The sequence below is a fragment of the Stegodyphus dumicola genome, chromosome 1 (genome assembly GCF_044657685.1).
Source record: "Stegodyphus dumicola isolate Sdum_Otavi_A_Nest chromosome 1, ASM4465768v1".
Taxonomy (NCBI): domain Eukaryota; kingdom Metazoa; phylum Arthropoda; class Arachnida; order Araneae; family Eresidae; genus Stegodyphus; species Stegodyphus dumicola.
The window spans coordinates 296385436-296412033 of record NC_140768.1 but is presented as its reverse complement, the minus strand read 5'-3'; the positions used below and the strand labels follow the sequence as shown (position 1 = coordinate 296412033).

At 32.9% G+C, this 26598-nt stretch overlaps 1 protein-coding gene across 6 annotated transcripts in view; it reads right to left on the bottom strand.

Annotated features, from left to right (window-relative positions):
• The window catches only part of LOC118203721 (uncharacterized), a 75898-nt gene that overhangs the window by 32592 nt on the left and 16708 nt on the right, over positions 1-26598 (bottom strand). For all 6 annotated transcript variants that reach the window (XM_085808776.1, XM_085808778.1, XM_085808769.1 and 3 more), the window contains one exon: positions 20532-20635. Coding sequence is in view for 1 of the 6 variants with exons in the window: in XM_085808778.1 (XP_085664904.1) it covers positions 20614-20635 (22 nt within the window). In the remaining 5 variants the exon portion in view is untranslated. The remainder of the gene's footprint in view (positions 1-20531; positions 20636-26598) is intronic.

Sequence of the window (26598 nt, the reverse complement as noted above, 5' to 3'; positions counted from 1 at the left end):
AGGAGCGTAAAGACTCAGAGTTAAAAATGTACTGTCTTAAAATAATTATCACTTACCTTGTAAATAGTGTATATTAGCTTTTCTTTTCAATAAATAATTAAAAGACAAGATGGCCTGCTAATTGTAATAGAAACTCTTACTGGAAAACGTGATTATTAGAAGCCTGGCGTCGAGAACACTGAAGATGCAGCAGGTAAGGAATTTTACATTCATTTTATTGTAAATAGAAGAACCTGATGCAACATTTTTATGGCGCCCGAACAGGGACGCCAGGTTTTTTGAAAAGTTCTAATAAAGTGAATTCAAAAGCTGAATATTAAAATTGAAGATTTTAATACTTGTTCTTGAAGTATTCAGCAAAAGAATAATTTTGTTTTCTAAGTAAGAGTTAAATATTTGTTTTTCATGAGACGTATATTTTTTGTGTAAGTGTTTGAATCTAAGAAAGATAATGGCTGAAGTAGAAAAATTAAAAAAGAAAAGAAGTATCTTAAGAACTGCCGTTACAAAACTATTTAAGAAAATCGAAAGTGAATTAAATAAACCTGAAGGTAGTATTAATGAGCTCGAAGAATTGTTAGAACAGCTTAATGCTAAAACCGAAACGCTATCTAATGCCGATGTGGAAGTTGAACCAATTCTGAGTGTAGATGAATTCGAAAATGAATTCGAAATTACAGAACAATATCGCGAGAAGATAACGTTATGGAAATTCAGGCTTAAGAAACGGATTAAGGAACTTATTCATGACTTAAATGCACCGAACACACAGGAAAATATAAAAGATACACCTAATGTTAAATTACCAAAACTTTCGATTCCCGTATTTTATGGGAACAGTAGTCAATGGCTTACTTTTTGGAATAGTTTTGAGTCCTCAATACATAATAACGAATCATTGAACAAAGTAGACAAATTTAATTACCTGAAAGCATATTTAGGAGGAACAGCTTCTAGCTGCGTTCAAGGACTTCCGTTATCGCCAAAACATTATGATTCAGCAATTCAAATCTTACACGACCGGTTTGGAAGGAGAGACATTCTTATTAATGCGCACATGAATAATTTGCTGAATATTGAATCATTAAAAAATGCGAATGACATAAAAACATTTCGTAACTTGTATGATAAAGTACAAACGCAGATTAGATGTCTCGAAGCGTTAGATGTTGTATCGGAATCTTACAGCGCTTAGCTGTGTCCGATGATTTTGAAGTTATTGCCTTCAGAATTAACGCTTGAATTTCATAGAACACAAAATGTTGGCACTGATTATAACATAAAAGATTTAATGTCATTTTTACACGCAGAACTTTCATCCCGCGAACGCACAAGGTCAACGGTTTCGCAACAGCAAAAAGTATCAGATCGGCGACAGTCTTCTTCCCCCCCTGCAACGAAAAGCGCATATGGTCTCTCAAATAGACATAATAAACCAAAGATTCCGACCGCTACAGATTTGTTTACAAAATCCGAATGCAGAGAGGAAAATATGAACTGCGTCTTCTGTAATCAATTTCACAAGACTTATGACTGTAGTTTCGTTTCCGGCTTATCATTACAAGAAAAAAGGGACATTTTAAAAAGAAAATGTGCTTGCTATAAATGCCTAAAATTACACCATTTGGCTCAAAACTGCAGAACAAAAATAACTTGTTCTATTTGTAAAAAACAACATGCAACTATTATGTGTAATAAACAAAATCCTTCTGTCGAGGTTTCGGAAATTAAAAAAGACGAACAGATAGAAAATAAAGTACTTTCAAATCAAGCAGGATGTTCAGAAGTATATTTGCAAACTTTAATTGTTCGCATATATGGAAGAGGGAATAACCAATTTGTTCGAGCGATAATTGACACCGGAAGTCAAAACTCATACATAAGCAGGTATGCAGCAGAAAGGTTACAATTAAGAAGCTTAGGTGAACAAAGTGTAACCCACGGACTTTTCGGTGGCATAGAAGTTTCGGAAAAACATAAACGTTATAGAATAAAATTGGGTAGCGTAGATAAACGGTATAATTACGAAATCAATGTATTGGATGAAAGAAAAATATGTTCTTCGGTCCCTAAAATCAAAAATATACACTGGATTGGGGAACTTAGAAGAAGAGGAATTTACGTCAGTGATGTTTTTGAAAATGGAAATTGCAGATTATTCCAGGAGAACCCCCAAGAGATTCATTTGTTGTTAGGGGCAGATGTTGCTGCAAATTTATTTACAAGTAAAATCGAAGTTCTTCCTTGGGGAAGATTAGTTGCTGTAAGTACAAGACTTGGGTGGACAGTCATGGGGAAAGCGAACACTGACAATTATGAAATAGAAAATCCCTTTTCCACGCTTTCGTTATCTTTACATATTTCTGATGCCACGTTGTCAGAACTGTGGAGGCTTGATGTTATCGGAATAACAGATCCAGTTACAAAAAAGGCTAGAGAGGAAAGGGATTTGCAAGCAAAATTGCAATTCGAAAATTGTGTATCTCTAAACGAAGAAGGGCGTTATGAAGTCGCACTTCCGTGGGCGGAGAATCATGTACCACTCTCCACCCACAAGGATTTAGCGTTGAAACGTCTACAATCTACCACCCAGAAACTTTTATCTCAAAATTTATTTTCTTCATACAATGCAGTTTTTAATGACTGGTGTAACTTAGGAGTGATCGAAGAAGTTAAAGAAAATATTGCGGTTGACTATGGACATTATTTACCGCATAGACCGGTGATCAAAGAAAATAGCTCAACACCAATTCGACCGGTGTTTGATGCGTCTGCGAGAAATCAATTGTCTCCTTCTCTAAATCAGTGTTTGGAGTGTGGACCAAATTTGATAGAACTAATTCCATCTCTTTTGTTGAGATTTCGGGAAGGCAAGTTTGCTGCTATAGCAGACATTGAAAAGGCTTTCTTACAGATCAGTGTAAGGCCTCAAGATAGAGACTGGCTTCGGTTTTTCTGGTGGAATGATGTGGAAGAAAGGAAAACGAAAATATTTCGTCATACTAGGGTAGTATTTGGGGTTAAGAGTAGTCCTTTCCTTTTGGCAGCTGTTATAGAATTCCATCTACAAAAGTACATGAAAAATTCTTCATATGATACGGAGATAATAGCTAAACTCTTGCGTAGCTTCTACGTAGATAACGTTGTTGCCAGTTTTGACAAAGAATCCGAGATGATTCAGTTCATCGAAAAATCTCGAGAAATAATGAATGAAGGAAAGTTTAATCTTCGAGGTTGGTTACATATTGGAGATAACTTGAAACATGAAACTATTTCACCCGTATTGGGTCTGTTATGGAACTCTCAGGAAGATAATTTAACTTTGAATCTGAATTGGCTAGAAGATTTTGAAATGGGTATGATAACGAAGAGAACAATTCTCGCTGTAACACACAAAATATTTGATCCTATTGGTATTGTGAGTCCTGTTCTCTTGTATCCTAAAATATTGTTGCAGAACCTATGGAAAACAGGAATTTCTTGGGATACTGAAGTTGACGAGAGTACAAAACAAAATTTTGTGAATTGGTATAAAAGCCTTTTTCTCTTAGAAGAAATATCCCTCCTACGTTGGATACATTCCAGCAAGGACAATAGGAAGTTCTGCAGCATTCACACATTCTATGATGCCAGTAGTAATGTGTATGCTGCTGCAGTTTTCTTGAGAACTGTGACGAATTCTGGAGTTGAAGTTCATCTGTTGGCATCGAAGTCTAGGGTAGCTCCCGTGAAATCTATTACGATCCCTCGTCTGGAATTGATAGCTGCCACGATAGGTGCCAGACTATGCTCTTCTGTTTTAAATGGTTTACAATGGCAAAATGTGGAAACGCATTTTTGGACGGATTCTACAACAGTTTTGACATGGATTCAAAGGGAAGAGATTGTCTGGGCTGTCTTTGTGGAAAACAGAGTCAGGGAGATTAGGAAACTGATGGATCCAAAAACGTGGAAACATATTGCTGGAACAAAAAATCCAGCTGACCTTCCATCAAGAGGTTGCACCGCCAAACAACTTTTAGCAGTTAGATGGTGGGAGGGCCCCAACTGGCTGAAGAAAAATCAGGAAGAATGGCCAAGACAAAGGGAAATACCGGACATGGAAATAGTAAATTCAGAAAAAAGGAAATCAGTCATTTCTGCACTAAATACGCAAAGGGTAGAACATTTTTTTGAGAAATATTCATCTTACCATAAAATGTTAAGAATAACTGCTTGGATATGCAGATTTATCAACAACTGCAGAAGACCAGATTCTAAACAATCAGGAGAACTCACGGTCCCTGAAATAGAAACTGTAGAAAAGAGAATATGCAAGATAATACAAATAGAAGCATTTGGCAAAGAACTTAAAGTTAGCAACCTTTGTACCTTTTTTGACTCAGATGGCCTTAGTCGGTTAAAGACCAAGATTACTAGAAGAAGAGAGGAAGAAGAAAATTTTCTCTGTCCAATTGTATTGCCCTCAAATCATGACTTAGTTCATAGGTTAATTTTAGATTACCATTTGCGACTATCCCACGCTGGTGTGCAATTCGTACTAGCCAATATTCGACAGAAATTCTGGGTCCTGAGAGGAAGAAAAACAGTACGTAAAGTTCTTATGAAGTGTGTTCGCTGTAGAAGATATAGCGCAAAGAATATAGAGACTGTTCCAGCACCTCTTCCTGAAGATCGAGTTCGAGATGCTCTGGTGTTTGAAGTGACCGGAGTCGATGTAGCCGGTCCTCTTTATTTAAGAAAAGGAAAAAAGGCATGGATCTTGCTCTTTACTTGCGCGGTTTATCGCGCGATACATCTTGAACTGATAGAAAGTTTATCAACAAATGCGTTCATCTTGGGATTAAGGAGATTTATTGCCAGAAGAGGTCGTCCAAGTATTATTTACAGCGACAATGGCACTAATTTCGTTGGAACTGAAAATCTTTTAAGATCGATAGATTGGAAAGAAATAGAATGTAATTCAACTAGTATGAGAATATAGTGGAAGTTTAATCCCCCAACTGCTTCATGGTGGGGCGGTTGGTGGGAGAGGTTGGTACAAACAGTCAAGAAGATGTTGAGAAATGTTCTCGGAAAGTCATGTGTCTCTTATGAGGAAATGTTGACTATACTTTGTGATATCGAATCAGTAATCAACTCAAGGCCCCTTACGTACCTTTCAGAAGATCCAAATGATCTTACGGCACTAACTCCTTCAATGTTTCTACAAGATGTGCACGACATCGGAGTACCAGACTTAGACTACCTGGATACCATCAATCTGACAAAAAGATACAAGTTCTTGCAGAACGTAAGAGAACATTTTCGCAAAAGATTTCGTGATGAATATTTAGCTATCCTAGTGCAAAAACCATCTAAACGATCTACTTGGACTATCAACAAAAATGACTTGGTGTTTGTCGGCAGCGACAACAAGAAGAGAATAGATTGGCCAATAGGTCGTGTTGTAGAACTATATCCTGGGAAAGACAACGAAGTACGTGTTGTCAAAGTGAAAACTGCAACAGGTGAACTCCTAAGACCTGTGAAACGTATTTATCCTCTCGAACTTGATAGACCTAACTTGTTTAGTGACTTCACCATGAACATAAAAAACTCTGCGGATAAGTGTTACAGTGATATGAACTATCAAACTAGATATGGACGTAAAACTGTAAAACCTCTTACATATTTTTAAATTGCTATACTAATTTTTGTTTCTTTTCAGTATTTTAGAAATTTAATTGTCCTAACAGTTGTCAATTGGAACATGTTATCTGGATATGGTATGAATGTAATGCAGAAAATGTTTAGATGTGTAATCCTTCTTTGTAAGTATTAATTTTAGAGCATTAGTTACTTTTCATATTTGTGAAAGTTGTACTTGAATTTTTGTTTGATTATTGATAAATTTTGTTTTGATTTTCCCATCTTATCGAGGTAAAATCAAAAGGTGGGAGGATGTCACATTCTTGGCACTAGGTGGCGGGCATCTCTTCCTTTACTTTTGCTGTAATTAAGTTCCGAGAAGCAGTCGAGATTGGAACCGCTCGGAGGAGCGTAAAGACTCAGAGTTAAAAATGTACTGTCTTAAAATAATTATCACTTACCTTGTAAATAGTGTATATTAGCTTTTCTTTTCAATAAATAATTAAAAGACAAGATGGCCTGCTAATTGTAATAGAAACTCTTACTGGAAAACGTGATTATTAGAAGCCTGGCGTCGAGAACACTGAAGATGCAGCAGGTAAGGAATTTTACATTAATTTTATTGTAAATAGAAGAACCTGATGCAACATCAATCGAGCTTTTACTAATGATGGTTATTTTCAGATATATTATGAGAGATTTAATACAAAACAGAAATATCTTAATTGAGTTTTTACTGATGATGGGTATTTTCAGATATATTACGAGAGATTTAATACAAAATATTGTATACATGCCCTCATTTTAGATTGGATGTCAATGTTACAGATATAATTCTTAAATTCACACTGCTTCAAACAGTACAAAAGAACTATCACTAATAATATCATATCATTAATGTTATGTATTAGTTGAAGAACGAAAAATTTGGCTGTTTGTACATAATGAATATAACTTTTTCCTATGTTTCTGTTCCCCCCTTATGTTATTTTTACACACTATGCCATATTTTCTATATAAGTATTTTTGGTGTTGGACCAACTGTGGTTCAGATTTGAAAGCGTCACCACAGATCTTCCAATCAATTTTGGAGATATACTTTGACATACCATATAAAAAATATTAAATTAATTACTGGTAACCTTGGATGATGCGACCACTTATAGACATTTGCAAATTACAGCTGAAGGTCTCAAACAAAAGCAAGTGTCCAGCTGAGGTCTCTATAGTATGCAATTTTGAAGTAATGAGTGTTTAAAACATATTCTGCAGGCATATGGGCAACAGTGATTGTAGAAAAACAAAAATCATATTTCAAAATTGAAAATTTATGCAGCAAAGCAGCAGCAGAATTTTACAGTGGAATGCATGAAGTTTAATCAAAGAATAAATTGCAGTTCAGTCTTCAGCTGAGATATTCACTTTTGTGAAGAATATGTCAGAATATACTAAGTGATCGAAATCCAGGAAAACCAAAAAATATTGATACAAAAAGGAAATGTAATACTTGGAACAGGCTAGAAAGGAAGAAGATTTTCTAGCGACATGTGAAGAAATATCTTATAGCATCAGTATATTGTATTTTGGGAAAAGCTTCACTTAAAAAAAAAGCTTGAGCATTCCAAGTTCTTAACGCTTGATGCAACTTTACTAAAATGAAGATCTAATAATAAAGGTGAATGGTTTTTCTCCTGAATAATCTAGCAAAATGTAGTTTAATGACTTTTGACCAGAGATTAAATTACGGTCAATCCATTCAGAAATTCCATCCTCTCCACAACCAAAAAAATTTACATTGTGCAATCATAGATGAAAGAAATGATCATCTCTGCTTAGAATTACCAAGGTCTTATTATAGAAGATAGAGTTTCGAGCGAAAAAAACTGTGATTATATCATATTACTGCGAGCGGTTGAAACGTTGCTTTGAGATGCACGTGAAAAGGTTATAATCAACTACACTAGGAAACAATTGCTAAAGATGGATCACAAACAGTTATATAGCACGTTAAAAAGTAAGTGTGTTTGGATGCCAAGTGACAAAATAATGCAAGAATACTAGGATGTAACAATAAAAATAATTTATTATGCTCTGAAATCTAGAAGGCTTTGAAAAGTGTTCAAGCAACAAAATGGTCACATTGTACTGAATATAAAGAGAAAAAAATGTAATTACCATCCATAGGCATTCTGTCGTAAGATGTCAGTTCAGGATATGGTCACCATGGGGACAAAGTAAGATTCCATACGTCATGTCATACATCGCACAACACTGTCCAATAGCTGTTGGGCCAATTTATCCCATTCCTCTGTTAGTGCACGGATGAGGGTGTCCTTATTTATCGGAGGGTAATGTCCTAGCAAGACTCCTCCTCAAAACATCCCAAACATTTTCACTGGGATTCAAATCTGGAGAACCTGTTAGCCATAAGAAATATAGAATATGCTCGCTCTCTAGACACTCCTAGACAGCAACTCTTCAATTACATGTTGCACTGTTGTCCATGAAAACAAATTTATCACTAACTGATAAATTTATCATGAAATATGCAAACATGAGGCAGCAGAATATCATTTTAATGTATCATTGGTCAGTCATAATCCCAGTTAAAACCATATATAGAGGCATGCATCCACTAATCGTAGTGCTGGCCCATACCATTATACTGAGACGGCTTATGTATAATCCTCTTTGATGCAAACATCTGGCTAGAGTTTTTTGGAAAATTAACTTGCCAGTAGCAACATTAACTGATTTGCTACCTCAATAGCTGTGTTGCATTAGTTCTTTTTTCTCAATAACACTATTTGCCTATCTTCTGCAGGCATCATACTGCACACACAACCTTGCCCATGAACATTAACTACACATGCCATTTGTTCGAAATAATTTCTAAAGCCTTGAAACAACTGTGGCTGACATCAAACTCCCTAGGAACATCTGTTATTTTTTCCCCTTCTTCAAGCTTGCCAATAATACATCCAAACGTAAAATCATCTAAGTGATGGCGGGAAGACATGAAGAAAATTGCAAGTTGGTCAACTGATTCTTTCTCATTAAATTTCCCTTTCAAACAGCTAAGGTCAACATGCATCAAATCCTTTATCTCTTTTATCAGTGCATCACGTGATGAACAACTTCAGCAGTCCAAAATTTGCATATGCTATTATGTCTTACTCATGCCAGCTTCCATATTTTCCTGCATTCCATTTTGTGGTTACTATCACTGCTACTGTCATCCATCCTTAGTAACTGTCCACCAGTGTATTAATAACAAGCTCTACTCATCCAGCATAAAGCCTACACATGAATAAAGTAGACCTTAAATATGTGTTTAATATGGAAGAGCCCTCTGTTAAGTGCATATTTCTTCTCTGAAAGGTTTCTTCAGCAAATGCCCAAGCCCTTTGAAAACTGAAATAAAGCAGTCCCTACAAAAATAGTAGAGCACCCAGTCGTGATTCCTGAGATGCAGGGTAACTAGATAAATTACAAGGAGAAACTGCCTGAAATAAAATAACATCTGAAGGGGGAACTGCAGTGCATTATTTTCTTACTAAACTTCACATTTATCTTTTCAGTTATTCAAATGGTCGTTGACTAATCTAAAAATAATATGGCCATTATAATTTGTACAAATCGAGTTATCTAACATTTTACTTGCTATTGCAATGATTAGTGCACAATGGACAACTTGAAAAAAAATTAAATTATTATGAACATAAATTAACTAAAAAATTTAAATTACTGATCAATAAAGATGTGTGACATTGCACAATATCTGTTTCAAACTGCAAATACACTTCAAAAGTGAAACAACTGATTTTAACAAGATAGTTACACAGCTCCAAGCAGCTCTCGGGTCCTGCGAGTCCAACTCACGAGTCCCAAGGGACCCGAGAGCCGGAATTTGGCCATACCTGCAATATGTTATTAAATTAACAATTATAATGGGAAAAAGAAATAAAAACAAAAGCCTGCATTTTTATCCTGTAAAAAAAAGCAAGCACCAAAACTGAAAGCTGTAAAAAATCATTTAAAACTTACACTGGATGGTAATGCCAAAGGAGCCTTTAAATTAAAATCACTGCTTGTTTCTCCTTCCCCAAGAGCAATAAAGGGAAATTCAAAATTACTTTTACCATTAATTTGGGAGTTCAATAAAAAATTTTAATTTTGAGAACTGGCGTACCAAACATTTTTACCTGTCTGTTAAATGCTACTAAATGAATTTACAGAACTAGAACTGAAAGCTTTACCTTTCATTGAGAATGCTCTAAGCAATCAAGCAGATTTGTCCAACTTAATTATACGAATTCCAGTAAAAATAGTTTTCCATTTACCAACAAATACAACTTTGTTAATTCAACCAATGGATCAAAGCATAATATCAAATTTTAAACTGGTTGATAAAACCAACAGGAATGATAAAACAATGGAGAAGATAAACAGTCCATTAGAGATTTTTGGAAAAGTTACACACTCAATCTTTCCTGAAATGAGCTGACTGAGAAATGTTTGAAAGGAGTATGAAAGAATGTATGGCAGGAGCTAAGCAAGGATAATGAAACAAGAGAATTTCTTGTTGATATCGACAAAATTGTCGAACTAACTAATGAAACAGGACTGGATAATATAAATGCATAGGATATTGAGTAATTGCAAGTTACAACTGATGAAAGTCTTTCTAGTGAGGATCTTAAAGAATTAGTAAAACAAAGATGACAAAATTAACATTTCTAAAAATGAACAGCAAAAGGAACTTACAACAGACTTTCCATAAAACAGTTTAGCTACTATCATGGAAATTATGGATCAGTTTATAAAAATTTTTTGATAGAAGTTCAAAAACAAGATGAAGTGTCATTGATGTGATGAATTATTTCTAGAATGAAACTGGGAAAGGCAAAGAATGTTAGAGACTTCTTCATAAAAAAATAAAAACATATCAAATGAGGAAGAGCTTTCTTCATCATAAACATAACTTCTTTAATTAAGACACAATAACATGCCGAATAAATACTAATTCAGAAGTCAAACAACAAAAATCAGCGTTATATTTACAAAATTTTCACAGGACTAGTTTCGATGGTTTTACCGAACCACCATCCTCAGCTGCAAAACCGCAAATGAACAAGATAGGAAATAATGATTAGATAAGATAAGAAAGCCTGGATCATCAAGTAACAAGAGCACATGAAAATGTCTTTCTTAAGTTTTCTTGTATAGAAGATATGTTGCTTTTATTTTTTTCTTTTCTTTTTTTAATATTAGGTACTGAAATTTAGTGAATGAGAAACCCACAAGCTTACATTTTTTTTTCAGAAGGTTATTAAATATTAATATACAATTTGATTTTTTAATTTTTTCTAAAATGCTAAATTTAATATTTTCTTGCGATATTTGATTCTGAAAAAAAATTTAACACATTGAATAAACTGATAGCATAGTCTCAACTATAATGTATTTTTGAAAAGGTTAATACATAATTTTTAAATTTTATTACTTATCTAATAACATTTGGAATTCTCCCCCAATTTCAACATATGAGGAACATACATAGAATCTTAGTGTAACTAACTGGACCTATATTTGATTTCCACAATAATATTTTCTTATAGGTGACTAGGTGCAATATTTTTACAAATATAGGAAATGCATCAAGGATTAATCCATATAACAAATAAATGTTAAAAAAATATCAGTAGCATAACCTACAGAATGCTAAATGTAAAAACCTTCTTCACAATGCATTATTTATTATATGCGGTTAATAATCATCTGATAAAGAGGTCCATGAGTGGTAAGACTGCTAAATACTGGTAATTAGGTTTAAATCCTAGCAAATGTGCTATCTGAACACATTTGGCCCAGCTTATCTGGTCTCATGAACTCGATAAAATGTTAAATAAAGAATAAAATGTCATAACTACCCAAAACCATACCTGATCTGCAAAACAAGATTACTGTGGCTATGGAGACCAACATGCCAGTGAAACTCTTATGTGTAAACTTACCATATTCTTTTGGGGTGGGGAGTCCAATCTAGGACATATTTTTGAAATTGCTTAAAAGTGTTAACAGTTTATTGTAATATTAAACTTTATTTATTCAGCTGTATTTTTTTTACTAGACAAAACTTTTTTTTTTTTTTTTTCAGAAATGGCTTGCTTGCTTTAATTACATCACAAAATTCACAACAAAAAAGTTCTGAATTAATTTTAACATTTAGTGATGTTTAACAGTTGATACTAAAAGTCCACCTCTTTCTGCAAGTGAAATGTTCCCCATAATTGGAAAACACTCTCTCAAATGATATCCCAGGCAAAAACATCAAAGCACAATCTTAGAAACCTTGCAACATGAAATGTCAGTTATTTGAAATGCATTAAAAACTGCTTTCTATTTCTCTTCAATAGTACTTGGCACTTTTTCAGAACCTGAACCACATTGCTTTTGAATTAGATGGTTCAACAATGTACATTCGAGAATCCTTTATAATTTCATTAACAACTTGTGCACTCTCTTCTAAATCAAACCATGCGATTTCAGTTCATGAATTTACCTATTGAAACTTACTAACTTTATCAAAACTGGTTCCCTAGAACACTAAATATTGGATACATGAATTATAAAAATTGCCTATGCTTGAGAAGAATTTTTATTTCTGAACACTGTTATTTTCTTTCAGAGTGTACAGCAATTCTTCAGCAGAAGATGGTACAGTACAAAGTTAGTAATCCGGACGTCCATTATGCGGACCTCAAAGCCACAAACTTTATTTTTGTATGCTTTACGCATATGCGTAAAGAATACGCATGCATTACGCGCCCTATACTTCTACAGTCATAAAACCTTGGTTCTTTACTCTTATTAGGTATAGCACGTGCTTTATTTTGTGTTTTAGTACTTGAATAACCCTTATTCTTCATATCTGGAACGTGGATTTTCTCATAAATTTTTCATTTCTCTTTGAATTCAGAATAGTTTTACACCCATACAAAATAATTTTGTTACTACTCTGATCCAGTATCCCATTGATTACATAATCAAAAATTGATGAATCATCAACAGAACCACGACTGGCTATTTCACGCATGGCAATTAAATATTCAGAAAGGGATTCACCAGGTTTTAAGTGTCGTTTAAGTCCAGACATAGTCTAAATGAACTGCATTTTTTTCCTACTTAGCACAATATTACTTGCGTAATCAGAACCGCATGGCTTAATGATTTGTTTCTCTGACCATTCCGAAATCTGTTTATGAATTTCACGCTGCTCTGCTGGGGGGGGGGGAGATGTTGCGGCGCGCAATGAACTGGAAGTTGATCTGTTAGCACTATCCTCATCTTCAGGGCATATGTTTTTATTTTATTCACCTTATAATTCCTTACTAAATGTAGTATTTCATCTTGATGTACTCTGTCTTTGATATGATTTAAATCAATTTCCTTGTCATTATAAATATTACGAATACACATCAAATAATTTTCTAGTTGCAATTTTCTAATTTCGACTATGCGTAATGTATGCTTTACGCATGCACGCCTTGAAAAAAATGTTTAATAAAGTAAACAAATAAATATTAAGCTTTTTTTTTTTTCTTTTTTGTAAAATTTGATTCTTTTTAGATCATAAATTATGGTTTCACATTTTTAATTGTATAATTTCTGCATGCCTTCTTACCAGATTTAAATTGATGATCTATATTGTTATTTTATATATATATAAGATATAATTTTTTATAATAATACCTTGTATGTTCAGGGCAGAAAATCACATGTTGTTTATACTGAATTGTGTAGAATGAACAACCATTTCCTGTCTATTTAAATCTGTGAATTCTTCTGAACACATTTTTATTCCTCCCCTTTTTGTCCCTGAGGGACTATTGTTTTTGTTTTCGTATTTTGCACTGAAATCTTTAAAAGGCTGTTACCACCTTTTAAAACTGTTACCACCAAATATAATCGCCCTGCATTATATTTGAAGAAATTAAATAATGAAGAATCTGCATAAATGTATGTATGTTTCTCGGTGATAAAACAATGGTACCTAGAGCCATCAAATTTTGAATGACATCATCCTACTGCGAATATGGGGAATTAGAAGCCCAAATTTGAAATTTGGAATTTGTTTCATTATAGATTTCATATTTTGTGAGAATTTCTGATTAACAAACTCAAGGATTTCAAAGCAAGTAACGGCAACATTGCACAGAAAAAACATTTTTGTCTCCAGCGCATAAGATTGTGTATTGGAAATTCTAAAGATAGGCTCAATTTAAAATTATTTTGCGATATTACTCTTGAACTGAATTTTATGGTTTAAGTGCTAAGAACATGATGTTTAGTAAATAAAGGTAACATACAAAATGGTTTAAAAATGCCCCTTTAGACATAATTTAAAATCTGAAATCTTTCAGATTTTTTTAGTTTTTTTAAGTTCCTCCCCACCACTAAAATGACTGTTAGTGTTATCAGCAATACAACAAACCAACTTTTCTTCAAGTTTGTATTTTTCACACATTGCAAAAGATATTGAGTGAAAATTTGAGCAACGTTTCATCAAAAAAGTTGCACTTGAGTTCCCTCCTCCAGACTGAAATACCTTACAACAATTGGAACAAGTTTTACTTCAGCTCTGTTTGAGCTATCCATCATCACCGTTACATAATTAATATTTTCCAAAGAATACAATGTATTAAATGGTGAAATAACATTAACAATAATTGCTTAGGTTTTGGTTCAATGAAAATTTTGGATCATACAACTTTTTAGCCAGTTTAGATGTGCAGGCAAATATTTTGAAACTGAATCCATGTCTAACAGTGTGGTATGAAAATGCAGCTTCTTTAGTAGCACACTCCTAAGTCCTGTTATTATTTCCATCTTTGGATTTTAAAAAAAAATCTCTCTAGCTTTGCTGAAGCAGTAGCATCAATTGCAATCCTATGTTTAGCTGCTGTAAGTTGTAAGTCACCCTTTTCTTCATGTGCAACAGATAATTCTGCATATAATATGCAATAAACATATTCATTGTTACTGTCATTACATAGTTCCAAAAATTTAAATTGCTGTTCCAGGTTACACACACATTTTCTTTTCCCCAATTGCTAAATGATGAGACAAAAAATGAATAGAGATAAAATGATCAAGAACATGTAGATGAGATACTTCACACATGAAAACAACATAAACTCACTGCCCTTTTTGTGTTACCGAATTACTAAGTGAAAAGTTGTGGCGAGACCAGTAACCCTGCCTCCATCCAAATTGACATCAGTGGTTGCTCCAGATCAGCTAAGAGATGCATGGCAGTAAGAGAATGCTTAACAACGTGATGTTGAACATGAAGGTTTAAAATTTGAAAAAGAATCCTCACCAGCCCAACCAGAGCAGCGTGAAATTCCCAACCATTAATCTCCAGAGCATTAAAAAGACCAAGACTGTCCATGCTGGTTCCAAATATGCACATACCACACATTTGTATACACATAAAATAATCTTCTGATTAATTCTCATTTAGGACTGTCATTATGCATCCCCCCAATTAAGCATTCCAATGACATTGTTGGTTTAAGAAAATTATTTGATCATGCTGAGATCCAGATAAAAAATTTAGAAGTGTTGAGAATAGATTCAAATTCGTATGGAAACCTGCTTACATCAAACCTTACAAAAATTATACCAGCTGATCTCACACTGGAATTTAGTAGATTAAATAAATCTAAAAACTGGAATCTGAGAGGGTTACTGGATTTTTTTGAAGGATGAAATACTTAGCAGAGAGTGAGCCCAGTCTGCTCAATCAGAAAAATTAACGTTAGAACAGATTATGAAAATCATTTATCCCAAAACTAAAACTGAGACTAATCTAAATGATATCAGATAAAATACACCGCTCAAGAGTTATTAGCTGGTGTCGATTTGAAGTGCATATTTTGTTAACAAGACCATGACTAAGAGACATGTGGGAATATTAGTTTGATTTATTTTATTATTATATATTTTTAATTGTCTGACGTTAATGTAATCATTTTAATGTATTATAAATTACTTACACTTTTTTACATTTTATTATTTTGTTTATTTACATCTTAGGATCAATCCTGTAACAATGGACAATGGTTAGGAATTGAAAAATTGAAGGAGAAACGGTCGTCAGAAGACGCTGACTCTGACACAGTTAACACTTTTTGTTCATATCCTGAATCTCATGAAGCACACGCAAAACGGAAAGCTACTGTTATAAAAACATATACTGAAAATTATTTGCAATATACATTTTTTTTTAACAAGAATGAAAATGGCCTGAGGCCCATTTGTGTTCTTTTATACAAACAATTTTCGAATCACTCAATGAAACCATTGCTTCTGCTACAGCATTTTAAATTTAAACATGCCAGTGTAGCAGGTAAACACCTCCAGTTTTTTTGAATGAAAAATGAACTGAAATGAAAACTAACAAACATTCATTTCATTCTTTCACCACAATAAACAAACTAGAAGTAAAAGCATCATATTTGGTTAGTTTGAGAATTGCTGCAAAATCCTGTACTATTGGAGAATCTTTAATATTACCTGCAGCCAAAGCTATTGTGACATCTATTATTGGCTTTACTGCAGCAGCCAAGTTGAATGTTAATTCTTTGTCAGAAGACACTGTTTCGCAATTAATAAATGTAACTGCAGCTTAAGTAAAACAAACACTTATCGAAAATATAAAGCAAAGCAAATATTTTGTATTTCAGTTTGATGAAAGCACAGACATTACAAACTTAGCACAGTTGATGGCTTATATTCAATTTGAAAGAGAATCAGTCATAAATGAAGAATTCTTATTTGAGCCTCTTCCAAATCATTCCACTGCAGATGAGATTTTTAAGAAAATTTATGAGTTTATTACCGGCCATAATTAAAATTTGGAAGAAATGTATTGGAGTATGTGCTGATGGTACACGTTCAATAACAGGTTGTCGTGGTGGAGTTTTTGCCAAAATTAAAGAAGTTGCATCAGATGTAGATTAAAGAAGTTCACACACTGCAGCATACATCGTGAAGCATTGGCTACGTAAACAATGCCCACAAGTCTAAAGACAGTTCTAGATCAATCTGTGAAAATAGTGAATTTCATTAAATAGTGGGCACTTAATTCACATCTGTTCACTATTTTGTGCAATGAAATGGGTTTTAACCATTAAAAAGCTCCTTTTACATGTTGAACTGAGGTGATTATCAAGGCGAAAAGTTTTTAGCTAGACTTTTTGAATTACGTTCAGGGGCCCAAGTATTCAAACTGCATCACTGCCTTACCAATGAACTCTGGCTATCACGTTTAGTGTGCTTAGCTAATGCTTTTGGAAAACTGAATGAACTGAATTCTAGTTTACAAGGTGAAAATATCACTGTTTTTATATTACATGACAAAATAAATGCATTTTTGAAGAAACTAGAATATATAATTAAGGATGTGAAAAGCGAAAACATTGTTATCATTACCAACACTAGAAGAGTTTCTCCAGGAAAGTAATTTGTCACTGAATGAGCAACTAATTGAAGATATACAAAAAAACTGCATAGGACTTGCTAACAATTTTCATTCCTACTTTCCTGAAAATTTAGAAAAAGAACGTCGGATAAGAGATCCGTTTTCTGTTTTGGATACTGCGCTAGATAATCTTTCGATTCAAGAAAGAGATCAGCTTACAGATATTTCATGTGACAGAAGTCTCATGAATGGGTTAAAAAGAAGAGATGAATGTAAGTATATTTCAAAAAAAGTGATAAAGTTTTTAATGCATCATACCTTTATGAAAGTGGATTTTCAGCTATGCTATTAAACAAAAATATAGGACATGGTTGCAACTTGAACCTGACTTGCACTTGACATTAATGAAAATATAGCCCGACATATCTAAATTCGTTTTAATAAAACAGGCTCATTCGCCACATTAATCCTCATCATTAATTAATTTTACAGTGCTACAAAGCAAACATAATACCTCACTCACATTTAACCTAATACTTTTTTGAACTAATGGTAATGATAGTTGATATACAGTCGCAATAATAAGCACTCATCTTAAATTTGACATGTGTTCGACATTGAGTTTGTCTATGTGACAGTGTTTCACAGTGGCGGCTCGTAATAAGCACTGTGGAACTGCAGCACCCGCTATTTCCACTTATTATTATTTTTAATATTTAATATAGTGTGCCCTTTAGTCTTTAATTCTTTCTTTATACTTTTACAGGAGGATGTCAATAGCCATCCTCCACTTTGGGAAAAAGGTACGAAAGTTTTTGTTTGGAACTGCGTGCTTCACAGTTCCAGCGACGTAGTGTTTGGCTGTTCTGCGCATGCGCTCACAGAAAGCAGCATACTAGCCGGGTAGAGAGAGGAGCACTGTCGCTCTTGCAGTGCCGAAATTCTGCCATGTTATTGAAAACGTGATTTCTTTTTACTCCGCGTGTGTAGTATTTCTCCACAAGGTAGAACTTCATCATACAGACCATAAACAGAGTTCATGAAAATTTGCAACTTTTAAAAAATTGCTTTACTGAAATTCAGTCAACATTAACTGCAGATCAAAATATTGCAAAAGCAACAGGAATTTTAAAATATCTAAATGATGATAACTTCAAGTTTCGGTTACAGCTTTTTTATCAGATGCCTTGTCTTGAAATAATATACAACTAAATGCAATCCAGAGAAATTAGTGTGTTTAAAGTTAATGAATATATAACAAATTTCAAACTGCTATTTTAAAATTAAGAAACTCAAAGTACTGTGAGAATTTTTCAAAGACCCTGATGGCAGAAGCTAAGGAAATATATGACTTAAAACTATGTATACTCAATACTATGATCAATGTATAATATTGAGTAGTTATACTCAAAACTACTCAATATTATGTATTGATATAATGCACAGATATTATTACACTAAACACTAAACACTAAAAAGCAGCTGCTAAATTGTTTAACAAGAAATGCTTAGTTTTAGGAATGAACATTCTACAGAAGAAATAGTATTGACCACTGAAGCCTATCCAATGAATGAAAAAGAAAAGCTTGAAACTGAACTAAAAGTATTCTATTGTAGACCTTATATCCATAAATACTGCATATTAATTGAGCTACTGAAATTTATCTTCAAAAATAATCTAGATGATGTTCTTAGTGAAATTACGAAACTGATAAAAATTCTCTTGAGAGTTCCCATGACTACATCAGAGACAGAACGCTGCTTTTACAACATTGAAAAGAATGAAAACTTTTCTAAGAAGCACTAGGGATTCGGACAGACTAAATGCGCTTGCATTGCTTTCAATAAAGAAAAATTTCCTCAGTTGTCATCCAGAGATCAAGGAGAAAATTATTGATCTTTTCACGCAAATTAAAGCAAGAAGAATGGATTTCATTTTTAAATGAATAGACAAAGATTGAACTGTAACAATTTTGGTTCAAGTAATTAAGAATTTAAAAATTTTTCTTTAAGATTTCATGAAGTTTCAAAATAAATTTTCTTTTTATACATGTTTGTTTCCTTGTACACAATTTTAAAAAAAAAGGTTAAATTTTTTTGGAACAAGCACCCCCATTAATTTTAGCCATGAGCCGCCACTGGTGTTTCATACGATTATAAATCTATTTTTTGCTTTGTTTAGGATTAGGTTGTTTATACTTGTTAATACTACGAGAAGTATTACAGTTAAATAGCATTGTTAAGGTGAGCTATTGCATTTTATATTCTTGGCTTATTTTAATAACTTATTTTACACCTGAACCACAAAACTTGGTAAGTATGTTTAATCATGTGCTTCAGTTAAAAGAAACTGACTAAATTTCACAACATTCACCATTTTTTTAAACCTTGTAATATCTAAAATGTCAAAAAGACAGAATGTATATATTTTTTAAAACATATCTTGTCAATGCTCACCGTGTGACTCATGTGTCTTCTTTGCTTTGTACAACTATATTATTTGCTTAATATAAGAAACTAATAGTAAAGTTAAATAAAGAATTAAAGAATTATGTTGTGCCATTGCTGCAAGGAATGAAATTTGAATTTAACAAATATTCTCTATTATATAAAGCTAACTTAAATTTTAAACTATGAAAATTCAATTGTATACAGATAAAAGATTAATTATTGCTGTGAATTAATTTGTAATATCATTTAAATTCAGAAAACATATGTAAATTAAGTGCAAGTATCTAAAAACATGATAAAACATTTTTTCTCTTTTAATTTTCAGTTTTTCATCAATGATGTTAAAAGTCTTACAGCAACAGCACTTTCTGATTGGTTGAATTTCTTAAGTTTCCAATGTGGTTTAGCCAGTTATTAAAAATAGAAAATCAAGAATAATAAATTTTATTAATAATTTAATAAAAATAATTTAGGATAAAGTTTTTAATGAAAGGATTAATGGTATGACATTCTAATTGAGAAATCCAGAAAATAAACTATTAATCATAATAGCCATTAATTTTTAATAGATATTTTTATATTTAAAAGCTAATAGATCTAAAGGAACACATAGTTTCAAAGGATCAAGGCAGATGGGGGATACATAACATCTAAAAGTATAAAGAAAAGTATAGCAAAGAAATCTCATAATTAATTCAGTCAATTTTTTTTTGTGAATAGGATGTTAGCAAATTTAAACAAATCTGTCATTTGACACAAAGTGTATATTAAAATAACAAAACAATAATCTGCTGTAAAAGTTAAATTAAATAAAATAATAAAATAAATAAATTAAATATTATAAAAGTTAAATTAAATAAAAATAATTATGTAAGCAATAAATATAATGAACATTTTAACAGATTCATCTTTATTTCTAAGAGGAATACCAAGTGGGAAAAAATAACATTACACTTACCATACATGTTGCACTAAACCTAGATCAGATCAGCTTTCAAGAAGTAACAGAGATCTGGAAAATTTTCAGGCAATAATCCAAACTAATCTTTTCTTTCCAGAGTGCTATAGAACCAAAAAAAGAACACATTAATACAGCATGATAAACTAATCAGTACACAGGGTACTTAATTACAAGCATCACTTTAAAAATAAAGTTATGCATCTATACACATTATTTTAAATTTAGGGTGTGCATAAAATTTAGCAAATTTCAGATTTTCAATAGGCGAATGCCTATCAATCACTTAATATCTTATCTGTATGTCTTCTTTATGCTTTTCAGTCAGACTTAATATCATTCTATAAATATCCAAGAAAAACATTATATACTATACCACTATTTCATTTATCACTTTCGATGCTAGTAATTTCAAGATAGTCTTGTATTTTTTCTGTCAAAATTATTTTCTATCTTATGTCTAGTCTATTTCACTTGTTCAATTCCTTAGAAAATTAGCAGCTTACTAGTCTTGAAAGAAACTTTGAAGAACTTCAAAACATTTAAGGTGGCTTATAACTTTTGTTTATATATTTCTATCATTTCGTATTTTTACTATCACTTATAATGTATAATTTTTATGCATAATTTTGTTTCATTAATAGATGAAAGAGTTAAAGAAGAAAATGGTGGATAGTAAAACCTAAATCTCTCAGGTTTCACTATGTTTCATCTATGTCCTAGATGAAAACACATTTTCTTTTACACCATTAGGTATCTTATGTTAATTAATTAGTTAGTTATAATATCTTGTTTACTATAACTTCCCCTTTCTGTAATCCTTACCAGAATACAAATAAGTAATGAGTGTTAAACTGAGGTTTTTGGATTAGAGAGAGTGTGTTTCTGGTATCGCATATACGCTATATGCTAGTTTGCAGTCAGCTCTAGTATTTGCACTTGTTCAGCTTTTTGATTTCTCGCTGCCAATACTTTGATTCTAAAACTCATGTAGAGTTAATATAAGACAGTTTCTAGTAGTATTTAGTTCTGCTCTTCAACATTAGATTTAATTTGGACTGTTCTATTTTATTTTGCATCCCCAACAGTTTTGGAAATTGTAGCATAACACAGTGCCTTTATGTCCTAAATTTTGTTTAAATCAAGCGATTATTTTTACCTTCTCAAGACGTTATTATTCTCAGATCTAGTGATAAGTTGCTTTGCATCTATAAGAGCTATTACACTAAAATAGCATTAACAAATCGAGTACTTAACCTTACAAGTGATGCTAAAAAAAATTATGCATCATATTACAAAACAAGGCAACATTTAGTCTGCCTCCTCCCAAAACTGTAGGCTCTATCAGGAAGTCTAACTAAAGGCTTTGGGTTAATCCTAGACACTACATGAGTTTCGATAAACCAGCCATTATATTCGATGTTAGAAGTTCAGCAGTGACATTTTTGGAACATTTAAGAGATGCACTTTCTGCTTTTTTCTGATTGCAAAATTACGTAAGGTCATAATAGCAATTGCAGCACTTCATGGACAGGCACTGAGCTGGTACAAAAGCATCAGTAAATTTTTTTAAGTGAACCAGGCAGTGGGAATTTAAGGTTTGAAATATTTAAAACCACCTTTGCAAAAGCATTCCCCAGGGGTGAAAGACAGAGTAAAATCAGGAGCCGAACTGTTTGGAAGATATCTAACTAAGGTGGAAGGGTTAAGTGAGTTTATATTGAGAAAAATTCAAGTATTTACCATATTACATGGGAAGAAGCCTGAAGCAGAGGTCATCCAAATCTTATTGTAAGGGTTGCTACCTCAAGTTCAGAATTATGTTGAATTACAAAACTTGGGTACACTAGAACATTTAAATGAGCTAGCGGTGAAGTTCAAATGTAGGTGACAATCAATGAGCATATGCACAGTAGGATATGAGCAGATATTTTTGTAGATCTTTGGCAGATCAAGGTTTGACAGCAACAAATGTTTTGAAAAACCAGAAGAAAATTTTACGCTCTAATGGCCAGCACCAAATTAAATCACAAAAGAGCAACTTGGAAGATGGTGCTAAGCCTTTAAACTGGTCAGGAATACTGAAATACAGAAAGCACAACTACCCCAGAGTGAAAAATAATTTCTTTCAGATTCAATTAAATACTGTTCATAGAAAATTTGTCTCTCCCAGTGATTTAAATTCTGTTAAATAATGTACCAGCAGATGCATTACTGGACACAGGGTCATAAAGAATTTTTTGGCAGAAAAAGTTTGAGGAAAAACTTTAAACAGTACACAGTGTTTGGTGTCACATGAACACCAGTGATCGCTGCTCAAGGCAAACAGTGTGAATGCATGGAGAAAGTAACATTATATACGCAGGTGAAAAATGAACACCAGAAAGATGTTTTCATTGCAGTGAAAAATCTACAGTCTAATGTAATATTGGGGAATGGATATTTTAAAGGCAGAAAGAGCAAAAATTAATTTTCAGGAAAGTACTGTGCAAATGGAAATGAATCAGCTGGTGGACAAAAGAAGTCCAGTCACCAGTGATGGATGAGAGAGTGAAGCTGGAGTAGTTGGTGAGAAAATTTTAAGATTTATTCGACGATGCCCCAGGATGGACTCTGGCAGTAAATCACACCATAGAAAGTAGAAATCACTCCCATCCACCCACCCTGCCATGACAAACCCTACTATGATGATAAGCTCAAGGAAGAAATAATAGAACAGCATAACTGCAGAAATGCTAAAGAATAAAGTTATAATCGCCTTAAGTGGCCCTTATATTAGCCTTATAGCACTGTGTCAAAAGAGAAATAATCTTCCACCTATGGATTTTAAAGCACTGTGTTTTACTATTGACCATGGAAAACTAAATAGCATAACACAATTTCTGGTTCATCCCTTACCAATTATTAAGGAAATAATTCGAAAAATCAGATCTACAAAATACATGACAACGCTAGATCTCAGCCCAGGATACTTTCAAATATGTGTAAAATCAGAAGAATAGAGGGGGAAATGCATTTATCACCAAATCAGGACTTTATGCTCTACTTAGAAGACCAGTCAGCTTATATAGAGCACCTGCCTTGTTTCAAAGAGCTTTGGATATTAATCAAAGACCTCTCCTTGGAAAATCTACATTTATTTACTTACATAATATAATAGTTACTAGTGGAACAAATGTAAATGTAGACACAGAACTTCATTACATGAGCTATAAGATATCTTAAAAGGGAAGCAAAATTAATTGTAAAATCAATTAAGATAAATAGATTCTAAAATTGTAGCATAAAACACTACCAATCACCTAATATGTGCCCTGATTTTTTGGCTTGTGTTCCTATTGTAGATCTGTCATCAAAAATTTGCTCATATGGCAGAGCCATTCATTATTCAACTTAGAGAGAGAAGGAACAAGTTCACCTGGTAGGCAAAAGCAAACACAGCATTTGAAAGACTTAAAGCGGCATGAATTCAAGCTCTCATCTTGAAATTTCCTGAAGTGAATAGCAAATTCAAAATTTCAGCAAATGCATCAGATTTTGCAGTAGGTACTTTGTTTACCTGAGACAGACAGCCCATTGCATATTTTACCAAGACACTTAGTGCAATCGAATTATATTGCTACTGAGAGAGAAACCTTAGCATTCTTTCTAGTGATACAGAAATTTTGACTCTATTTTGGGAAACTTCGTATACATGCAGCCGTGGTTTGTTTGTATTCCAGGAAGAATTTATCACCTAAACTCATAGACCCTTAAATTGCAAGAATACAATTAATATTTAAACTTACTCCTAGGAAAGAAAACGTTGTACCAGATGCTCTGTAAAGAATTGTGACAAGAACAAATATTAACTTTAAAATATTTTAGGTTCTTGAGAAAAAATTATCACAGAACTATAAAAAGACCCAAAATTTAAAACTATTTATACGTATCTGAAAGGTCACCACCACTTTGAACACCACATTATGATAGGTATTAGAAACAGATCTGCAAAATATAAAATAGTTGACAATCTTTTGTTTTATTTCAAAGTAACAAATAATAATAATGAATTAAAAATCAGTTATCACAGCAAGTTTAATTACTTTCCGCAGATTACATGATGTAAAAATTTCTGACCATCTTGGAATAAGGAAAACCATTCAAAGAGTAAAAGCAAGCTGTTTATTTTCCACAACTACAAAAATGTGTAACTAAATATGTCAAGTCCCATAACATTTGTCAGTTAGTTACTGATATTAATTATAGCATGGCTGGATATATAAATAGCATAAAAGCTATTTTCCCTAATGAATTAATATAAATTGACCTACAAGGTCCCTACACACATAGTGAAAAAAACAGAAATAGATATTTGCTCAATGTAGAAATGATCCTCTCAAAAGAGCTCCCTCTAAAATTGTTGCAGATTTATTTTTAAATACGTCTATAATAAAATACAGCACTTCACCTAAAATAATATCAGAAAACAGAAAACAATTCATTAGTCAATTTTTTAGAATATACCTACAGGTCTTGCCGTACAACATTTCAAGATAGTTCCTTATTGACCACAGTCAAATATTGAAGAAAAAGTGAATAGAAAAATAGCTAAAAGCATCCACAGCTATGTAAAAAAAAACATCATGAGTGTTGGGATGATTGTGTCAATGAAGTCCCATTTGCCATCAGGAAGGTTACACTGGGACTATGCCCGTCAAAAAACTTTGCTATTCAAAAAAGGTCTGGGGAATTTAAGATAACAGATATTCAGAACTTACTGGACAAGACAATTAGAAATTTAATATGACCAGAACGAAACATAAATTTTATTAAGAGAAGAAAAAGCAGAAAGCCAATTTTAAGGTGGGAGATGAAAATTAATATTATCTTTCAAACAAACAAGAAGGAAAGGATGGAAAATTTTGTAATAAGTTCAAATTTCCAATTTTAATTGAGCAAATAAGGGGAAAATGAGTACTTCTGAAAAGTCAAAATGGGAAAATATCAAAGCTAATGTTAATCAGATTAAGGATTATTATGAGCGTGCTGATGTCACTGCTATGAGATGTTTTGCAAAAATCACGTAATGTGAGAAAAGAAAAACAATCTTGAAATGCAGCTGATATAAAATATCAATATCCAGAGTACAATGTCCACAAAGAAGAAAGGAGGTCAGAACTAGTGAAAAAGAGAAGAGAAAATCTAAGTTCGATGAATCTTCAAAAAGTACAGCTATGCAGAATGGGAGGCCAAGCAGATAGAAGAGAAACTTATCCAAAAGGAAAAATATATATATATATATATATTAAGATCCCTCAAATGCAGTGACCAATCAAGTAATCAGAAATGACTGTTGGGAAGTCATCAAATGAGAAGCCCAGTTATGAGAGAGGCTGTGAAGTGATGGGAAAAGATGGGGCGATGGGATCAACCATGCCAGAATTTACATGGCAAATGACTAATGGATGATGAGCCAGGCCAAAAGGTGAAGTTCTAAGCAAATCAGAGGAGGTTTCTGACAGGACATCAAGCACCAAGAAAGAGGCCAACTATGCCAGAATTTCCACAGCCCCAGAGGAAATCGAAATCAGTAATGGACAGAGCCCAGAAATGCAAACTACCAGGAAATCAATAGCCGAGGAAAAAACTATGTATCCGTCATATGAGTACTGTGAGTATTTCCCCTCCCGAGAGGAATTTTTGTAAAAAAGAATGAATGAGTTCGAAATAAATAAATATAAGTGAAAATTTTTAAATTATTTCCTTTGAATGTTCAGTTGATTTTATACCTTAGAGCAACAGTTGCTATGTATATTAAGTTTTGCCTCAAGTGGGGACATCTTAGTTTTTATTCAGCAAGAGGCTTTTCGATTTAGTTATGTATCTACCTTGAAGGATTTTATGTCTGAATTTTAAATGTTTTTCCATAAAGCATGTTGTTAATTGTTTTGTAAAAGTTGAAGTATGTTCTATTAACTGTTTTTGTAAAAGTTAAGTGCTCCTATATTATGCATGATAAATTTCAAGTATAAGGTAGCAAGTCATAATGATTTGAAGCAAAGTAAAAGCTAGTATAGTGAATTTA